This window comes from Protomyctophum parallelum (assembly GCF_964188405.1).
Source record: "Protomyctophum parallelum genome assembly, chromosome: 13".
NCBI lineage: Eukaryota > Metazoa > Chordata > Actinopteri > Myctophiformes > Myctophidae > Protomyctophum > Protomyctophum parallelum.
In genome coordinates, this window is record NC_139708.1 from 37,605,923 (window position 1) to 37,621,741 (window position 15,819).

General features: G+C 43.8%; 1 protein-coding gene across 1 annotated transcript in view; it reads right to left on the bottom strand.

The window, feature by feature from the left end:
- Positions 1 to 15,819, bottom strand: part of LOC310868629 (myosin-10-like) — a gene marked incomplete at its 5' end in the record, with an annotated part of 206,772 nt that overhangs the window by 75,767 nt on the left and 115,186 nt on the right. The window contains 8 exons of the mRNA XM_083779087.1: positions 3,700 to 3,873; positions 4,981 to 5,154; positions 5,286 to 5,438; positions 6,509 to 6,627; positions 9,595 to 9,690; positions 10,808 to 10,951; positions 12,233 to 12,331; positions 14,216 to 14,279. Coding sequence (XP_083635213.1) covers positions 3,700 to 3,873; positions 4,981 to 5,154; positions 5,286 to 5,438; positions 6,509 to 6,627; positions 9,595 to 9,690; positions 10,808 to 10,951; positions 12,233 to 12,331; positions 14,216 to 14,279 — 1,023 coding nt within the window. The remainder of the gene's footprint in view (positions 1 to 3,699; positions 3,874 to 4,980; positions 5,155 to 5,285; positions 5,439 to 6,508; positions 6,628 to 9,594; positions 9,691 to 10,807; positions 10,952 to 12,232; positions 12,332 to 14,215; positions 14,280 to 15,819) is intronic.

Genomic DNA, 15,819 nt, shown 5'->3' on the forward strand with positions numbered 1-15,819 from the left:
CAGTCGCTCTTCGATTTTTCAAAAAATAGCAGACCTACAAGCTCGTAGTTCACACGAGGTTTCCACTGGACACACACTGGTCTGATTAACCCATTCTGACCTGAGATCAGATTATAAAAAATGTCAGTCGCTCTTCGATTTTTCAAAAAATAGCAGACCTACAAGCTCGTATCGCGCCACTCGGTACAAAAATGTATTTTGATACAAAATACAAATACTGGGTCAAAAAATGTATCTAAATACAAAATACATCTCATTTCTTCCATCCCAGCGAAATACAAATTACAAAATACAAAAAAGTATTTCAAATACATGTATTTCAAATACTGCCCATCTCTGGTGGCGCGCTAAGAGCTTGTAGGTCTGATATTTTTGAAAAATCGAAGAACGACTGACATAGAAACATAGCTTTTTCAGAAAACTGTCATTTTCAAACAGACATTTTTAGAATCTGATCTCAGGTCAGAATGGGTTAAGATAAAGTCCTCCATGTGGATTGGATCAGAGCACATGGGAGTGGAAATAACCCCACTATGTTTGCACTCTTTTTCCACGTCAACGTCTTCATTTGATCTATATAAAATGACAATAAAATAATGTCATGCTGGATCCAGAAGTGAATACTGGATGAGGTTTAACATCTGCATCATGACTAGGAGGTGTCCTTTTGGTGTTTTAACTAAGCATTATGTTATACTTTAGCTATTGAAAAATAGCAGATCTACAAGCTTGTAGCGCGCCACTCAGTCGGCGCGCTATGCTATGCTTGTAGGTCTGCTATTTTATTTTTTATCGTAAAAATGTGCAACAATTTTTGCCAAAAGTTTTCTAAATGACAATTTTCGGAAAGATTTTCGGCACATTTTAACGATTTTTCAAAAATAGCAGATCTACAAGAGAGAGAGAGAGAGAGAGAGGGAGAGAGAGAGGGAGAGAGAGAGAGGGAGAGAGAGATGGAGAGAGAGGGAGAGAGAGATGGAGAGAGAGAGAGAGAGAGAGAGAGAGGGAGAGAGAGAGAGGGAGCCTCCTCTGGAATGTGGTGAAATATGTGTCTCCTCTCTCCAGATGGCAGACTAGACCGGTAACAAGAAGACTCACCCCGGTGCGTGCCCGTTTTTCCTCCCGGAATTTTCCCCAGTGAGGGGGATAACATTGTAATATGATATTGGCTGTTTGTATTGTTTTTGGAAAAATATAAAAAGATACTCCTGTGGAAAGGTTATTTAATATTACATTTATTGACCCTATAAACAATTTAGTATTATTTAGTAAGTAAGTATTATATGTAAGGTTTTGCCCCCTCAAATGGTACCTCGTCAGATAATCCCCACATTATCCTACAACAACTTCTGTGAACAGACTTCACTGTAGTAGCTTTTCATAAATGATATTTATACTTAGGGCTGTTCTGCTGTCATGAAAGTTTATAGTTAGAGAAATTCAAAATCCAGCCGTCTGCTGGCCAGCCTCTCCCACACCCCTCACTGGGGAAGATTCTGGGAGGAAAACAGAAACGGGGCGAGTCTTCTTGTATTCACTAGACCACCGTGCTCAACAGGCAACGTGCACCCATAAGACATCAAAGGGGGCTTCGGGCCCCTGCCCCTTTTACGCCTTCTGTAAAACAACAGCCCTTAACCAGACCACGAATGCAGCGTTTATACTACGGTGAAAGAAATGCAAATGCCCCTCCCTCTCCTTTCCATTCCATTTTTTTTTACTAATTTGTTTCTAAATCCATTTCGTATTCACCGCATATCTCCAGTAAATAAAGACGCCTGGGTTTGCGCCCCGAAAATAGCTGATCTACAAGCTCTCAACGTGCCGCGGCGTGACGCGGTGAGAGCTTGTAGATCTGCTATTTTCTTGTCCAAAAGCGCCCTCTCACGGGATTTCAGCCCCTGCCCCTTTAAAACACTCTCTGCACGTCCCTGCTGGTGCCCATGCAGTAAAAGGTGAAGGTTGAAACACAGCCTCCGTTATGTAACCCGCTACCAGGCAGCGTGGTCGAGTCACAGTCACACGCCGATGCGAACCAGATGTGGGCTTCCTGCCGCCGCCGCCAGCAAGACAACCGGGCTTTTGTGTCGAAGCAATGACCTGCTTAATTATACGCTTTCAGAGGAGGAGCGAAGGTCTGCTGCCTCCGAGGAAGGGGACCGCAAGAAACCCACCGGCCCACAGAAACGAGAGCTATAGCGCTTCGCCTAAAGAAAAACACATGGAACGATCTGAGGCTATTATGTGGACTTGTATAGGAGTAGTGGTTTAAAAAGGGATATTTCAATCACTCTGGCGCTCAGAAATACATGGTCCTATTAATGAGGTAATGGGGGACTGGTCCTGTGCAAGACATGCAAAACGCCGAACGTCCCGAAATAACAGATCGTCAGCGACTGACATCACTCTATAGGATAAAGCACAAATTAATTGGACACAAGTCTGTGGTTTAAGCTTAATTTGAGAAAAGTTAATTTAGCAGCGCTCTGTTTTGTACGCCTTGTGATTTAAAACAAAGTATATCGTTGGAAGGGTCAATTAAGGACTTTCAAATAATAACAGCATGGCTGATGTTTTTGGTTTTGTTTTAAAGGGATTGTGACATAAAAAAAAAGGTTTTGGAATTGTTCTTATTTTTTTTAGGTTTTCTAATCTCAATTGCACCCGAAAAACATGAACTTTTAACATTCAGTAGATTTTCTGTGATCTGGGGTTTTCTGGCTCAAACAGGTGCTCTGATTTGCCGGCAGTAAGTGACATCACTTACTGCAAATCCCATATATGTCAATGGGATTTGCCAGCAGATGTCACTGTTTCACTGTGTTGCCTGTTTTCATTGTAGCTCAAAAGGCTTCCAAACCCCAAAGAAAACTTCAGACCACAGAAAATCCAATGTTCAAAGTTCAGGTTTTTTGGGTGTAATTGAGGTCATAAAACCTAAAATAAAAAATAAAAATAAAAATAAATGAAAATGAATGTCATAAAACCTAAAATAAAAAATAAAAATAAAAATAAATGAAAATGAATGTCATAAAATCTTTAACTTTTGTTCTTTTCGTTCTTGTTCGTTTGTGTACGTATCAAAATTGAGATGATTTGATTGGCTGAGCACGGGATGTGATGTATGATAATTGTATGATGATAAGAGCGTCCCATGTCTAACCAATGACTAGTCTAAACCTAACCTCCCACGGGGCAGCACACCTAAACCTAACCTTAACCCATGTCTAACCAATGACTAGTCTAAACCTAACCTCCCACGGGGCAGCACACCTAAACCTAACCTTAACCCATGTCTAACCAATGACTAGTCTAAACCTAACCTCCCACGGGGCAGCACACCTAAACCTAACCTTAACCCATGTCTAACCAATTACTAGTCTAAACCTAACCTCCCACGGGGGCAGCACACCTAAACCTAACCTTAACCCATGTCTAACCAATGACTAGTCTAAACCTAACCTTAACCCATGTCTAACCAATGACTAGTCTAAACCTAACCTTAACCCATGTCTAACCAATGACTATAGTCTAAACCTAACCTTAACCCATGTCTAACCAATGACAAAGTCTAAACTAAGTATGCACCCCCCCCCCCCCCCCCCCCGTTTACAAGTCTGCAACTCTGAGATTTGTACAAAATGGGAGACGTCATAATAAGATACAGTAAGACCTCCTCCCTGTATACGCAGTACCTACCCGTCCCGCATAGTGGATGACGCAGAAGTCAGCTTTGTCCTTGAGTTGCCGTGGTTTCTGGAACTTGGTGTGCGTGCCCTGCTCCTGCAGCACCTTGTCCACAAAGGTCTTGTCCGTAGCCTTGGGGAACCAGCACTCCTCATCCAGCAGCGCCAGGATGCCAGGCGGGTTGGTCTGCAGAGCCCCATGGCAAGGGAGAGAACATGGGACATGCTGTTAGTCTACGGACCCCCATTTCATCGCATTTCTAACTCTGCGGGACCCCCAATTTAGATTGTTAAAATCAAGGTTAATTTAACTCCAAACTATCAGTTAGCTGGGGACCCGCCCCCATAATTATGCAGTATTGTTTTTGACAGCAAATTTGGATTGTAGTTTATGTCATAGTCTTTTGAAGAGTTTTCATTTAGTTTGAGTCACATTTTAGCCACCTGGAATGCTTTGGTGTTAGTCTAGTTTTAGTCGACTAAATGTCATAAGACTAAATCTACAGTTGATTTAGTCGACTAAAATGTACCTTGGCGGGCCTCGATGCCGTCGCTGAAAATAGCCGTCGTAATGGCTTAAAATGAGCTTTAGAGTGGCTATTTTCAGCATGCAACCAAGTGTAAAATGGATCTCTAGTCTAGTTTTAATTTGTTGACGAAATTGTCAATATATTTAGTCTTAGTTTTTGTCATCATAGCTTAGTTTTCATTTAGTTTACATTTAGTTTGTCAGTGAAAAACACTGGTTATATGCATATTAACACGCACATTTATGAACACTCATACCTGCACAATAAACAAGCAATATATGCAGAAATGCACAGTACCTGTGCGTGTGTGCGTGCATGCGTGCCAATGCATCTTTGTGTCTATCGCACTAACAATGGTAATTGCGAATCTGTGATGTCTTTCTATCATGCTGTATCTCTACAGTAAGGCTGTCCCCGACTAAGGATTTGTATAGTCGACTGATAGATGAATAAATTTGCTGTTAGTCGACTAATAGTCGACTGAGCAAAATACAATTTTTTGTTCAGTCGACTAAGAGGTGGTCAGTCGACTGAGACCCGTTCCGATCGATTAGTCGACTATTCGACTAATCGAGGTCAGCCCTACTCTACAGTGCTTTTGTCTGCCACTAGGTGGCACCGCATTTTCAAAGATCCTATACTTTGAATGGGACCCTAGGGCGTGCATGCGCACGTATCTTGGTGCTGGAGGGGCACGTATCCTGGTGCGTGCGTGCGTGCGTGCGAGCGTGCGTGCGTGCGTGCGTGCGTGCAACGCTACGTACAGGTCTCTCGATGAGGTCGATGCAGGGCTGCAGGTCGAGGCCGAAGTCGATGAAGCTCCATTCGATGCCCTCTCTCTGGTACTCCTCCTGCTCCAGGATGAACATGGTGTGGTTGAACAGCTGCTGCAGCTTCTCGTTGGTGTAGTTGATGCACAGCTGCTCGAACGAGTTCAGCTGCAGGTGGACAGAGAGAGAGAGAGAGAGAGAGTAGGGGAGAGAGAGAGGACGACATTTTAATCGGTCTAAATTGGTTAAAGCTAAACTCATGATTGAGTGTTGGACTGTTTGTGATGAAATGCGAGCACCTCAAAGATCTCAAAGCCAGCGATGTCCAGGATACCGATGAAGGAGGCCCCCTGGCGCTTGGTCCTGTCCAGAGCCTTGTTGATGCGATGGACCAGCCAGCGGAACAGACGCTCGTATGTCGCTTTAGCCAGAGCTTCAATGGCGAAGTCCGCCTGGGGAAAGATCGACAGCGACACTTCAAAGTCCAGGGAGAGAGAGAGAGAGAGACCAGGGGAGAGCCACGACATGAATGATAGATAATAGCCATGTCACCCACATGGCCGCATGTACCAGTCTGAGGGCAGCAAACCAGGGGGGCAGTCAGACAGATATTTAACCAGGGGGGCAGTCAGACACATATTAAACCAGGGTGGCAGTCAGACACATATTTAACCAGGGGGGCAGTCAGACACATATTTAACCAGGGGGGCAGTCAGACAGATATTTAACCAGGGGGGCAGTCAGACACATATTTAACCAGGGGGGCAGTCAGACAGATATTTAACCAGGGGGGCAGTCAGACATAATTATATTTAACCAGGGGGGCAGTCAGACATATATTTAACCAGGGGGGCAGTCAGACAGATATTTAACCAGGGGGGCAGTCAGACAGATATTTAACCAGGGGAAAATAGCCAAAATGTATTGGGTTGAAGTGGTTAATGTATGTTTTCTAATAAAAATTAAAATCGCCAAAGTAACTAAAGTAACTAAAGTTTTCAAATAATTGTAGTGGAGTAAAAGTACAAATGTCGGCTCTGAGATGTTAGTGGAGTAGAAGTAAAAGTACTGGAAATTGGAAATACTCAAGTAAAGCACAAATACCTCAAAATTGTACTTATAAGTACAGTACTTAAGTAAAAGTACTTAGTTACTTTCCACCACTGTTCATTTGACATTCATGCTCATTTTGTGCACCAACAAAACGGCACCAACAAAAGAGTATACAAATGAACCCATAAGGGTCATGAATAATTGTATCCCCGCGTGTCAACGTGCAGCTTTTCCATGAGGAGGAGATCAGCATCTCTCTCACCTGCTCTGTAGTCTGGGCCTTCTGCACATAGTCTCGTTTCTATGAGGAGGAGATCAGCGTCTCTCTCACCTGCTCTGTAGTCTGGGCCTTCTGCACATAGTCTCGTTTCTATGAGGAGGAGATCAGCGTCTCTCTCACCTGCTCTGTAGTCTGGGCCTTCTGCACATAGTCTCGTTTCTATGAGGAGGAGATCAGCGTCTCTCTCACCTGCTCTTTAGTCTGGGCCTTCTGCACATAGTCTCGGCCCACTTTGATCCGGGGGGACAGGATGGCTCTGGTGAACTCCATCACGTTCATCCCCAACAGATGGCACAGCTTCTGGGCCGCTGGTATAGAGGAGCAGAAGGAACACACAAAGCACAGCTGTTAGTGTCACATTCTCTCTGGTAGAGGAGCAGAAGGAACACACAAAGCACAGCTGTTAGTGTCACATTCTCTCTGGTAGAGGAGCAGAAGGAACACACAAAGCACAGGTTGTTAGTGTCACATTCTCAGTCTGTGACTCCACCATGGCCACTCCCACATTCATTTCCACCACACTGCAGTCCCATTTACACACCTGTCTTCAACTCCCTCGTCAGCCAACCTGTGAACACTTTGACCAATCAACCTGCTCCTATTCAGTATTTAAGTCCGACGTCATTTTGTAGTGCTACGTTACGTCTGGGTCCAAGTGGCACCAGCTCCTGTCCGCATCTCATTGTAAATAGAATCTTTTTACAGTGACGTTATTTTTCAGAAAGGAAGCCATAGAGGGTTAAAATAGGTATTAATGCTTCCAACTCGAGTGGAATTATTAATGTTTTGTACAAGTGTCCATGACAACAAAAATATATGATGTGGAGACAATAAAGACTATTATTATCATTATTATTGAAGGTGGCAACAGTCCATTTGATCGGTAAAATATTTCTGGGGTATATTTAGAATGTGTGCAGGCTTGAGTATGTTGAATCTAGTTTGCATTATTGAGGATTTATTTGACACAATCAAATAAAATGGCGATAGTATTCCATGTGGGACAGACGGCCTGTCACTGTCAGATTTGGGAGAGCAGCGCAGCTTTGTTGTTGCAGGAAAGGAAAGCGGTAAAATGAGACTTTCGTGGTTGTTTTCGTCTCAGATTTAGTCCGACAGAGCGTCACAGTATAACTCCATGGGGACACAAAAGCGACACAAAAGTAGGACCCGGAAGTATCTCAGGAGGGGGCGCTCACGTCACAGCTAAAATACTGAATAAAACTGGACTCTTCACAAACTCTCATTGTCAGTTCATATAGTTTGTTGTCGTGGTTGCTTGTCTGTGGATTCCTGTTTTGACTGCATTGTCATTCTGCAATTGCCTGATTCCTGCCTACTGCTTCTGTGTAAGATCTGCCTTATTCTTTATTAAATACTTTATAGATATCTACTTATCTACTACTTGTTTGTTGTTGCTCTGCACTTGGGTTCGACTCTGTCTACATCCATGACAGTTAGGGCCGATTCATACTCCTATTTTACCGCTGTTTCGGCGCTGTAGTGCCGAAATGATTTTGGCTCGTCAGAGCCAAATGACGTCACATTGTAGGCTCTACAGAGCCAAATGACGCCACATTGTAGGCTCTACAGAGCCAAATGACGTCACATTGTAGGCTCTACAGAGCCAAATGACGTCACATTGTAGGCTCTACAGAGCCAAATGACGTCACATTGTAGGCTCTACAGAGCCAAATGACGTCACATTGTAGGCTCTACAGAGCCAAATGACGTCAAACCCATAGACTGTAAAAAATATGGACAAAGCGTTCGCCGGGTCTAACATGGACGTAAAATGAAGCCTGTTATTCCTGCACTGTAAGTCGCCATCTTTCTAGATCCGTTTGGTACCAGCTGGCCATTGGCTGGCTCCGTTTTGGACCAGCTGGCCATTGGCTGCCCAGACAACGAGGCGGGACTTCCCCCCTTCTTCTCCGTTGGTTTTTATTTTGACTCGAGTGGGTGGGGAAATCCCGATCATAGACTGTAACGGTAGCCACGCCCCTCAGAACATACGCGATGTTTTTTTTTCTTTATGGTAATTTTTTTAATTAATGGGACCATAATTTTCCAAAAAGAATATTATGACATTAGAAATGAGACTTTAAACTAGTGACTGGAAGAAGAAAGTATTCATGACCATGTTTATTAAGGTAATACAGTCTAGGTGAAGTTGGGCCAAAATACATGGGCCTCTATGGGGCTATGGGGCTTTTTGGGTCCAGTCCAGCGCCACAACAGGCCATTATTATGAACTACCGATTTCAAATGAGGCTTCACGAAATATCTGGCTGACTGCCCCCCTGGTCAAACCCCATAATCAAACAGACAAACACAGAGACTATTTTTCTGGCCATAGGGTGCAAATAAAAATAAAAAAATCGAATTTCAGTATATCTACAAATAACTAATAACATTGAGTGACTGCAGTTTCTTCCAGAGGTGAAATGTCCCTTTAATTAAAGGGATCGTGACATAAATTTAAAAAAAAAATTAATATATAAATAATATTATTATCCAAAAAACAGGAACTTAATTCAGTAGATTTTTTTGTGGTCTGGGCCTTTCCGGCTCAAACCAGTGCTCTGATTTGCCTGTGGACTGTGAGGTAACACCGGGGCTCCACCGGGCCGTCAGCGTCGCGTCACCGTCAGGGAAGGTTCCATTTTTAATCAATGAAGGGTGGCTCCACTGCCCGCGTTGCATTGCGTTGCGTTGCGTTGTGTTGCGTTGCGTTGCGTTGCATGACTGCATTCAAATTGCCCCGGTTCGTTTTTTGACGCACGCGACGGAGACGCAACGCGCCCGGTGGAGCCCCGCCGTAAGAGTCCACAAATCCCATATATGACATAAGGATTTGGAAATTGCAGGTGAAAGGAGTTGGCCTCATTAGGCCCACTGTCAGAGCCTGAGCAGAGCCTTTTGTGGTGTTTCTGGAGAACCGTGGGTCCGACTGACTCGATACCGGGCACTGCACTCCCTGTGGGGTGTGGAACGCGTGTGTCGAATATGGTCAAATGGTTCGCGAGTTACGTGCATTACAACCGTACACACATGTACGCACGCAGAGACGTGGCACTTTTATAGTAGGATGTATTTACTGCATATGGCTCATTACAGTGGCGCTGCCGATGTACAATCTAAGGCAGGAATCTAATCTTTAAAAAAAAAAGAAATCTAGGCATAAAAAAACACTGTACATACGTCTCACAACTTCACCAGCCACATGCATTGTTTTGAGGTCAAAATACATAATATTCATAATGTATTATTACATGTGTTTTCAGGCATGGAGGCCTGGTCCGTGTTCCTCTCCTTCTTGAAGACAATGTTTCCAAACTGCAGCACAGCAGAAACCACCTTCAGCATACCTGCACGGGAACCACAGTAGAAAAGCTTTAGAAGTCATGCTATACAGTACAGTACGTCTGCAGCGTATTGTAAATCAAACAACTTCTGTTTAACCCATTCTGACCTGAGATCAGATTCCAAAAATGTCTGTTTGAAAATGACAGTTTTCTGAAAAAGCTATGTTTCTATGTCAGTCGTTCTTCGATTAAAAAAAAATAGCAGACCTACAAGCTCTTAGCGCGCCACTCGGTGCCGCGCTAAGAGCTTGTAGGTCTGCTATTTTTCAATAGATAAAGCATAACATGATGCTAACACCAAAATGGGTTCCCGTTCAGAATGGGTTAAAATAACTAGTCCTCATTCACACGTACCAAACACCAATCAAGAAAATGTTTGGTCGTTTCTTTGGGCCACCACAATGCTTTACCAATGGGAGTCACATGGTTTGAACCAAAACATTTTTGTTTGATGGGGGGGGGAGGGGCAGAACACCACCAGCAATCAGCGATCAAACACACAAATGTTTGATCAAACCATGTGACTCCCATTGGAAAAGCATTGTGGTGCCCCCCCCCCCCCCCCCCCCAAAAAAAGAAAAACAACCAAACATTTGCTGAGGCTTCGTACACACCTAGGCCTCATTCACATTCACACGTACCAAACACCAATCAATAAATGTTTGGTCACATCAAACATTTGTGTTTGATTGCTGATTGCTGATTGCTTCCCCCTCATCAAACCATGTGACTCCCATTGAAAAGGAATTGGAGCAGCAATCAAACAGCAATCAGACCATCGCACACGGACCGAACATTTGTTGTGTAGGTGTGTACGAAGTCAGTCTATATGGCCTCAGTCACACCTATAGGCACACTTGTGCCCTGTGTCTTCTGTGTGTCAATGCATTTCCAATGGGAGTCACATGATGGGTGGATGACCCCCCCCCCCCCCCCATACAACAAGGCTGCGTCATCAAACCATGTGACTCCCATTGGAAATGCATCGAGGCGGCCATGACACACAGAAAAGACGCAGGACTCGAGTGTGTCTTGCGCGTGTCGTGTGAACGAGGCCTATAATTATGTGTGTGTGCACGTCCCTGCTGTGCTGTGCTGTGCAGGAACGGGGCCGACTCACAGACGATCTCTTCGTGGGAGAAGCTCATGATGTGCATGGCGTCCATCGTCTCCTGGAAGTTGTCTTTGTCCTGCTGGCCGGGTATGGTGAGGTTCCCGTTGGACAGGAAGCGGTAGCTGCCGAAACCCTCCAGCAGAAGGTCAGCTGACAGAGAGGGAGGAAGAACAACAGACGGAATGAATATTATATATCTTCAAAGATTTGCGCCACATTTTCACGATTCCCCCCCCCCCAAAAAATAGCAGACCTACAAGCCCAAAAATAGCAGACCTACAAGCCCAAAAATAGCAGACCTACAAGCCCAAAAATAGCAGACCTACAAGCCCAAAAATAGCAGACCTATACAAGCCCAAAAATAGCAGACCTACAAGCCCAAAAATAGCAGACCTACAAGCCCAAAAATAGCAGACCTACAAGCTTGTAGATCTGCTATTTTTCAACAGCTAAAGTATAACATAATGCTACATCCTGTCTACTACTACTATTGCACATTAGACGGGACAATGATTTCAGTCGGTTAAATGTACAGTTGATTCAAAGTCGACTAACATGTATTTCGGCGGGCCCCACAATGCCTGTTTTTACACTGTGTGAAAACAGTCGCGCTGCGACGTGTTGTGAGCTTGTACTGTAGATTGGCTATTTTCAGCATGCAACCAAGTGTAAAATGAATTGTCTTTACACACATGGACATGATTAAGTGAGTTGGTGCATGCGTGCGTGCGTGCGTGCTGCGTACGTGCGTGCGTGCCAGCGAGCAAGCGAGAAAGCAAGCAATCTAATATATATATATATATTTTTTTTAATTTATATTTTTTGTCCCACGATTTTGTAACCCATTTTTCACCCCTGTGTCAATTATCTATTGTGATCCTGGGCTCTACACACCCTCCGCCAACCTAGGGAGAGCAACGGACTTGAACTCATGCTTCCTTCATGCTTGAGTGTCCAAGTTGCTCCTTTACACCTGACAGGGGGAGTTTCCCTGGTTGGACGTAGCGCGTGGAAGGAACAAGGAACACGTTATTCCAACCAGTTCCTTTCCCCTCCATCAGGCGTCCCGGCTGGCCAGGGGGAGGCAGTTTAGAGACCAGGATTACGGCATGTTTTTGTGAGGGTACCTACCCTAGGGGACACGGGGAGAACATGCAAACTCCACACAGAAAGGCCCTTTCGCCAACCCCGCCTCGGGTATGGGCACTGATGACGCGGAGGAGGAAACACGCCGCCAGCACCCACAGTGTCCCGAGCGGGAATCGAACCCAGGACCTTCTAGCTGTGAGGCGACAGCACTACCAACTGTGCCAACGTGCCCCAAGCAATCTAATATTAAGTAATTCACAGGATGGTTCAAAGTCTTCCCATGCCTGAAGACACCATCTAGAAGACGAGAAAATTGACACACACACACACACACACACTCACATTTCAGGTGCTCCCCAGCTCCGGCCAGCAGCTGGTAGAAGATATGGAAGGTTCTCTCATCTTTGGCCTGCCTGATCGCCCTCGACTTCTCCAGGAGGTCTGAGAGTATATAGGCATTAAGGCTGACCAAGATATCACATGACGTGAGACAGATTAGCTACGACAGTATACTGTAACCACTATAATGCTACTGTTCTTATTACCATAAGCTTTGTTGACCGGGGTGCCACAGGGGTCTATCCTCGGCAAACTCCTTCTTTTCCCACCTCTACACCAAATCTTTTTTTTTTGCTGGAAATAGGCTCACGACATAATGTTGTTATTTTTGTGCTTAAGTGGTTTTAAGTTAAGACACAATGACTTTTCACCATTATACTGTATTAAACATGGTAAAAAATTTAGCAATTCAGTCAATCTTTCCATAAACCTTTCCATAAACCTTAGCAGCAGCCATATTTCAGACAAGAATTCTCATTCTTACAAGTACAGAACCAATCAATCTTATTGGAATGGGAAATGTTACCAAAACAACCATATTATCATCGTGAGGAAACAATTTCTGTATTTTTGACTCCTGCAACAAGCATTATAAAGAAAGTAAATTGCGTCCCCATGAAAGCAGCCTCTACTCTATACAGGACAGCACATAAACATGGACAAACACTAAGCATGGCTATGAATCAGTGTTGTTTTCGTCGACTAAAACTATGGCAAAAAATGTTCGTCGACTAGCTTTTCTCACTGACGAAAACTACATAAAAACTAAGCCATGATGACTAAAACTAAGACTAAATTATACTGTCGATTTTGTCAACAAATACAAACTAGACTAAAATGTTAGGAAGGCACTAGTGGACAAGAGCTCCAGTAGAAGTCATTTTACACTTTGTTTGCATGCTGAAAATAGCCGATCTTACAAGCTCACAACTGTGAGCTTGTAAGATCGGCTATTTTTAGCAAGTGTAAAAACAGTCATTACGACAGCATCAAGGCCCGCCAAAACACATTTTAGTCGAGTAAATCACCTGTAGATTTAGACGACTAAAATCGTATGATATTTAGTCGACTAAAACTAGAAACGAAATGTTTATGACTAAAACAAAAATAGAAATGTGCTGCCAAAAACAACACTGCTGTGAATGCATGACCCTCTGAGTGGTCCCATGCAGTCTCAGCCTGTCAGGGGAACGCAAAGTACAAAACAGAGATGCATTTCTGTGGTCTAAGCGTAAAGCTCTGCAGAACCCTGCAGCCAAAACCACGGCTCTCTCTAAGTTCTTAACCCATTCAGGACAGGGGTTTGGTGTTTTAAGCATTATGTTATGCTTTAGCTATTGCAAAAATAGCAGATCTACAAGCTCATGTATGAATGAATTTGAATATTATATATTCTTTCAGAGCGAACGTTTTTAACTCAAATCTTTGTTTCTGGAACTACATATTTTGAGATTGGGGTCCGCGGCCAATTACATAATAATTCTGGGGGTCCTTGACCTGAAATAGTTTGAGAACCACTGATATAGAAACATAGGTTTTTAAGAAAACTGTTCTGAAAAACCTATGTTAGAAGACATCTGTAATAGTCCAGATTCTGAGAACAAATGGACCCCAGAAACTAATTGGCCCGCCGACCCCCATCTGTAAATATGTTGTTCTAGGGACCCCCATCTGTAAATATGTTGTTCTAGGGACCCCCTCAGAAGCAAAGATTTGAGTTAAAAACGTTCGCTCTGTAATAATATATATTCAAAGATTTGCGCCCACATTTTCACATTTTTTTCTAAAATAGCTAAAGATTAAAATAATGGGTAAAAGTGCTTTAAAAGCCTAAGGCAACACAGATGCGTCCTCGTCCAAAATGGCTTAAGCTCCAAGCTCAACACATTCCCCATATCCTTTTCACTCCTCCCACCCGTCCTCGTTATTTTTGGAAAACGGTCCTTTCAGCTGGCCGTGCCGGCTGCTCCGTCATAGCGAGGATACAGGTCTCGATGTTGGCCCCCACGATGTAGCCGGTGACATCGAAGTTGATTCTGATGAACTTCCCCTGTTGAGAAACCATGATGAAAAGAACATCACGTCGCGGGAGAGGATAGCAAACTTAAAGAGGGAGTGCCACAATTGTTGTATTTTTTTTTCCAGTTTTTCATGTGTCTATGAGGTGACAGTATACAGTACTTCATTAGACACCCTGGAGTCTACTGTATGTGTCTATGAGGTGACAGTACTTCATTAGACACACTGGAGTCTACTGTATGTGTCTATGAGGTGACAGTACTTCATTAGACACCCTGGAGTCTACTGTATGTGTCTATGAGGTGACAGTACTTCATTAGACACCCTGGAGTCTACTGTATGTGTCTATGAGGTGACAGTACTTCATTAGACACCCTGGAGTCTACTGTATGTGTCTATGAGGTGACAGTACTTCATTAGACACCCTGGAGTCTACTGTATGTGTCTATGAGGTGACAGTACTTCATTAGACACCATGGAGTCTACTGTATGTGTCTATGAGGTGACAGTACTTCATTAGACACCCTGGAGTCTACTGTATGTGTCTATGAGGTGACAGTACTTCATTAGACACACTGGAGTCTACTGTATGTGTCTATGAGGTGACAGTACTTCATTAGACACACTGGAGTCTACTGTATGTGTCTATGAGGTGACAGTACTTCATTAGACACCCTGGAGTCTACTGTATGTGTCTATGAGGTGACAGTACTTCATTAGACACCCTGGAGTCCACTGTATGTGTCTATGAGGTGACAGTACTTCATTAGACACCCTGGAGTCTACTGTATGTGTCTATGAGGTGACAGTACTTCATTAGACACACTGGAGTCTACTGTATGTGTCTATGAGGTGACAGTACTTCATTAGACACCCTGGAGTCTACTGTATGTGTCTATGAGGTGACAGTACTTCATTAGACACCCTGGAGTCTACTGTATGTGTCTATGAGGTGACAGTACTTCATTAGACACCCTGGAGTCTACTGTATGTGTCTATGAGGTGACAGTACTTCATTAGACACCCTGGAGTCTACTGTATGTGTCTATGAGGTGACAGTACTTCATTAGACACCCTGGAGTCTACTGTATGTGTCTATGAGGTGACAGTACTTCATTAGACACCATGGAGTCTACTGTATGTGTATATGAGGTGACAGTACTTCATTAGACACACTGGAGTCTACTGTATGTGTCTATGAGGTGACAGTACTTCATTAGACACCCTGGAGTCTACTGTATGTGTCTATGAGGTGACAGTACTTCATTAGACACCCTGGAGTCTACTGTATGTGTCTATGAGGTGACAGTACTTCATTAGACACACTGGAGTCTACTGTATGTGTCTATGAGGTGACAGTACTTCATTAGACACCCTGGAGTCTACTGTATGTGTCTATGAAGTGACAGTACTTCATTAGACACCCTGGAGTCTACTGTATGTGTCTATGAGGTGACAGTATACAGTACTTCATTAGACACCCTGGAGTCGTTTTTATGTGCAATGGTGTATTAACTTTGTATTTAGGGTTTCTTCCTGGAGGCTGAACCCTTGACAGTCAAACGGGCCAA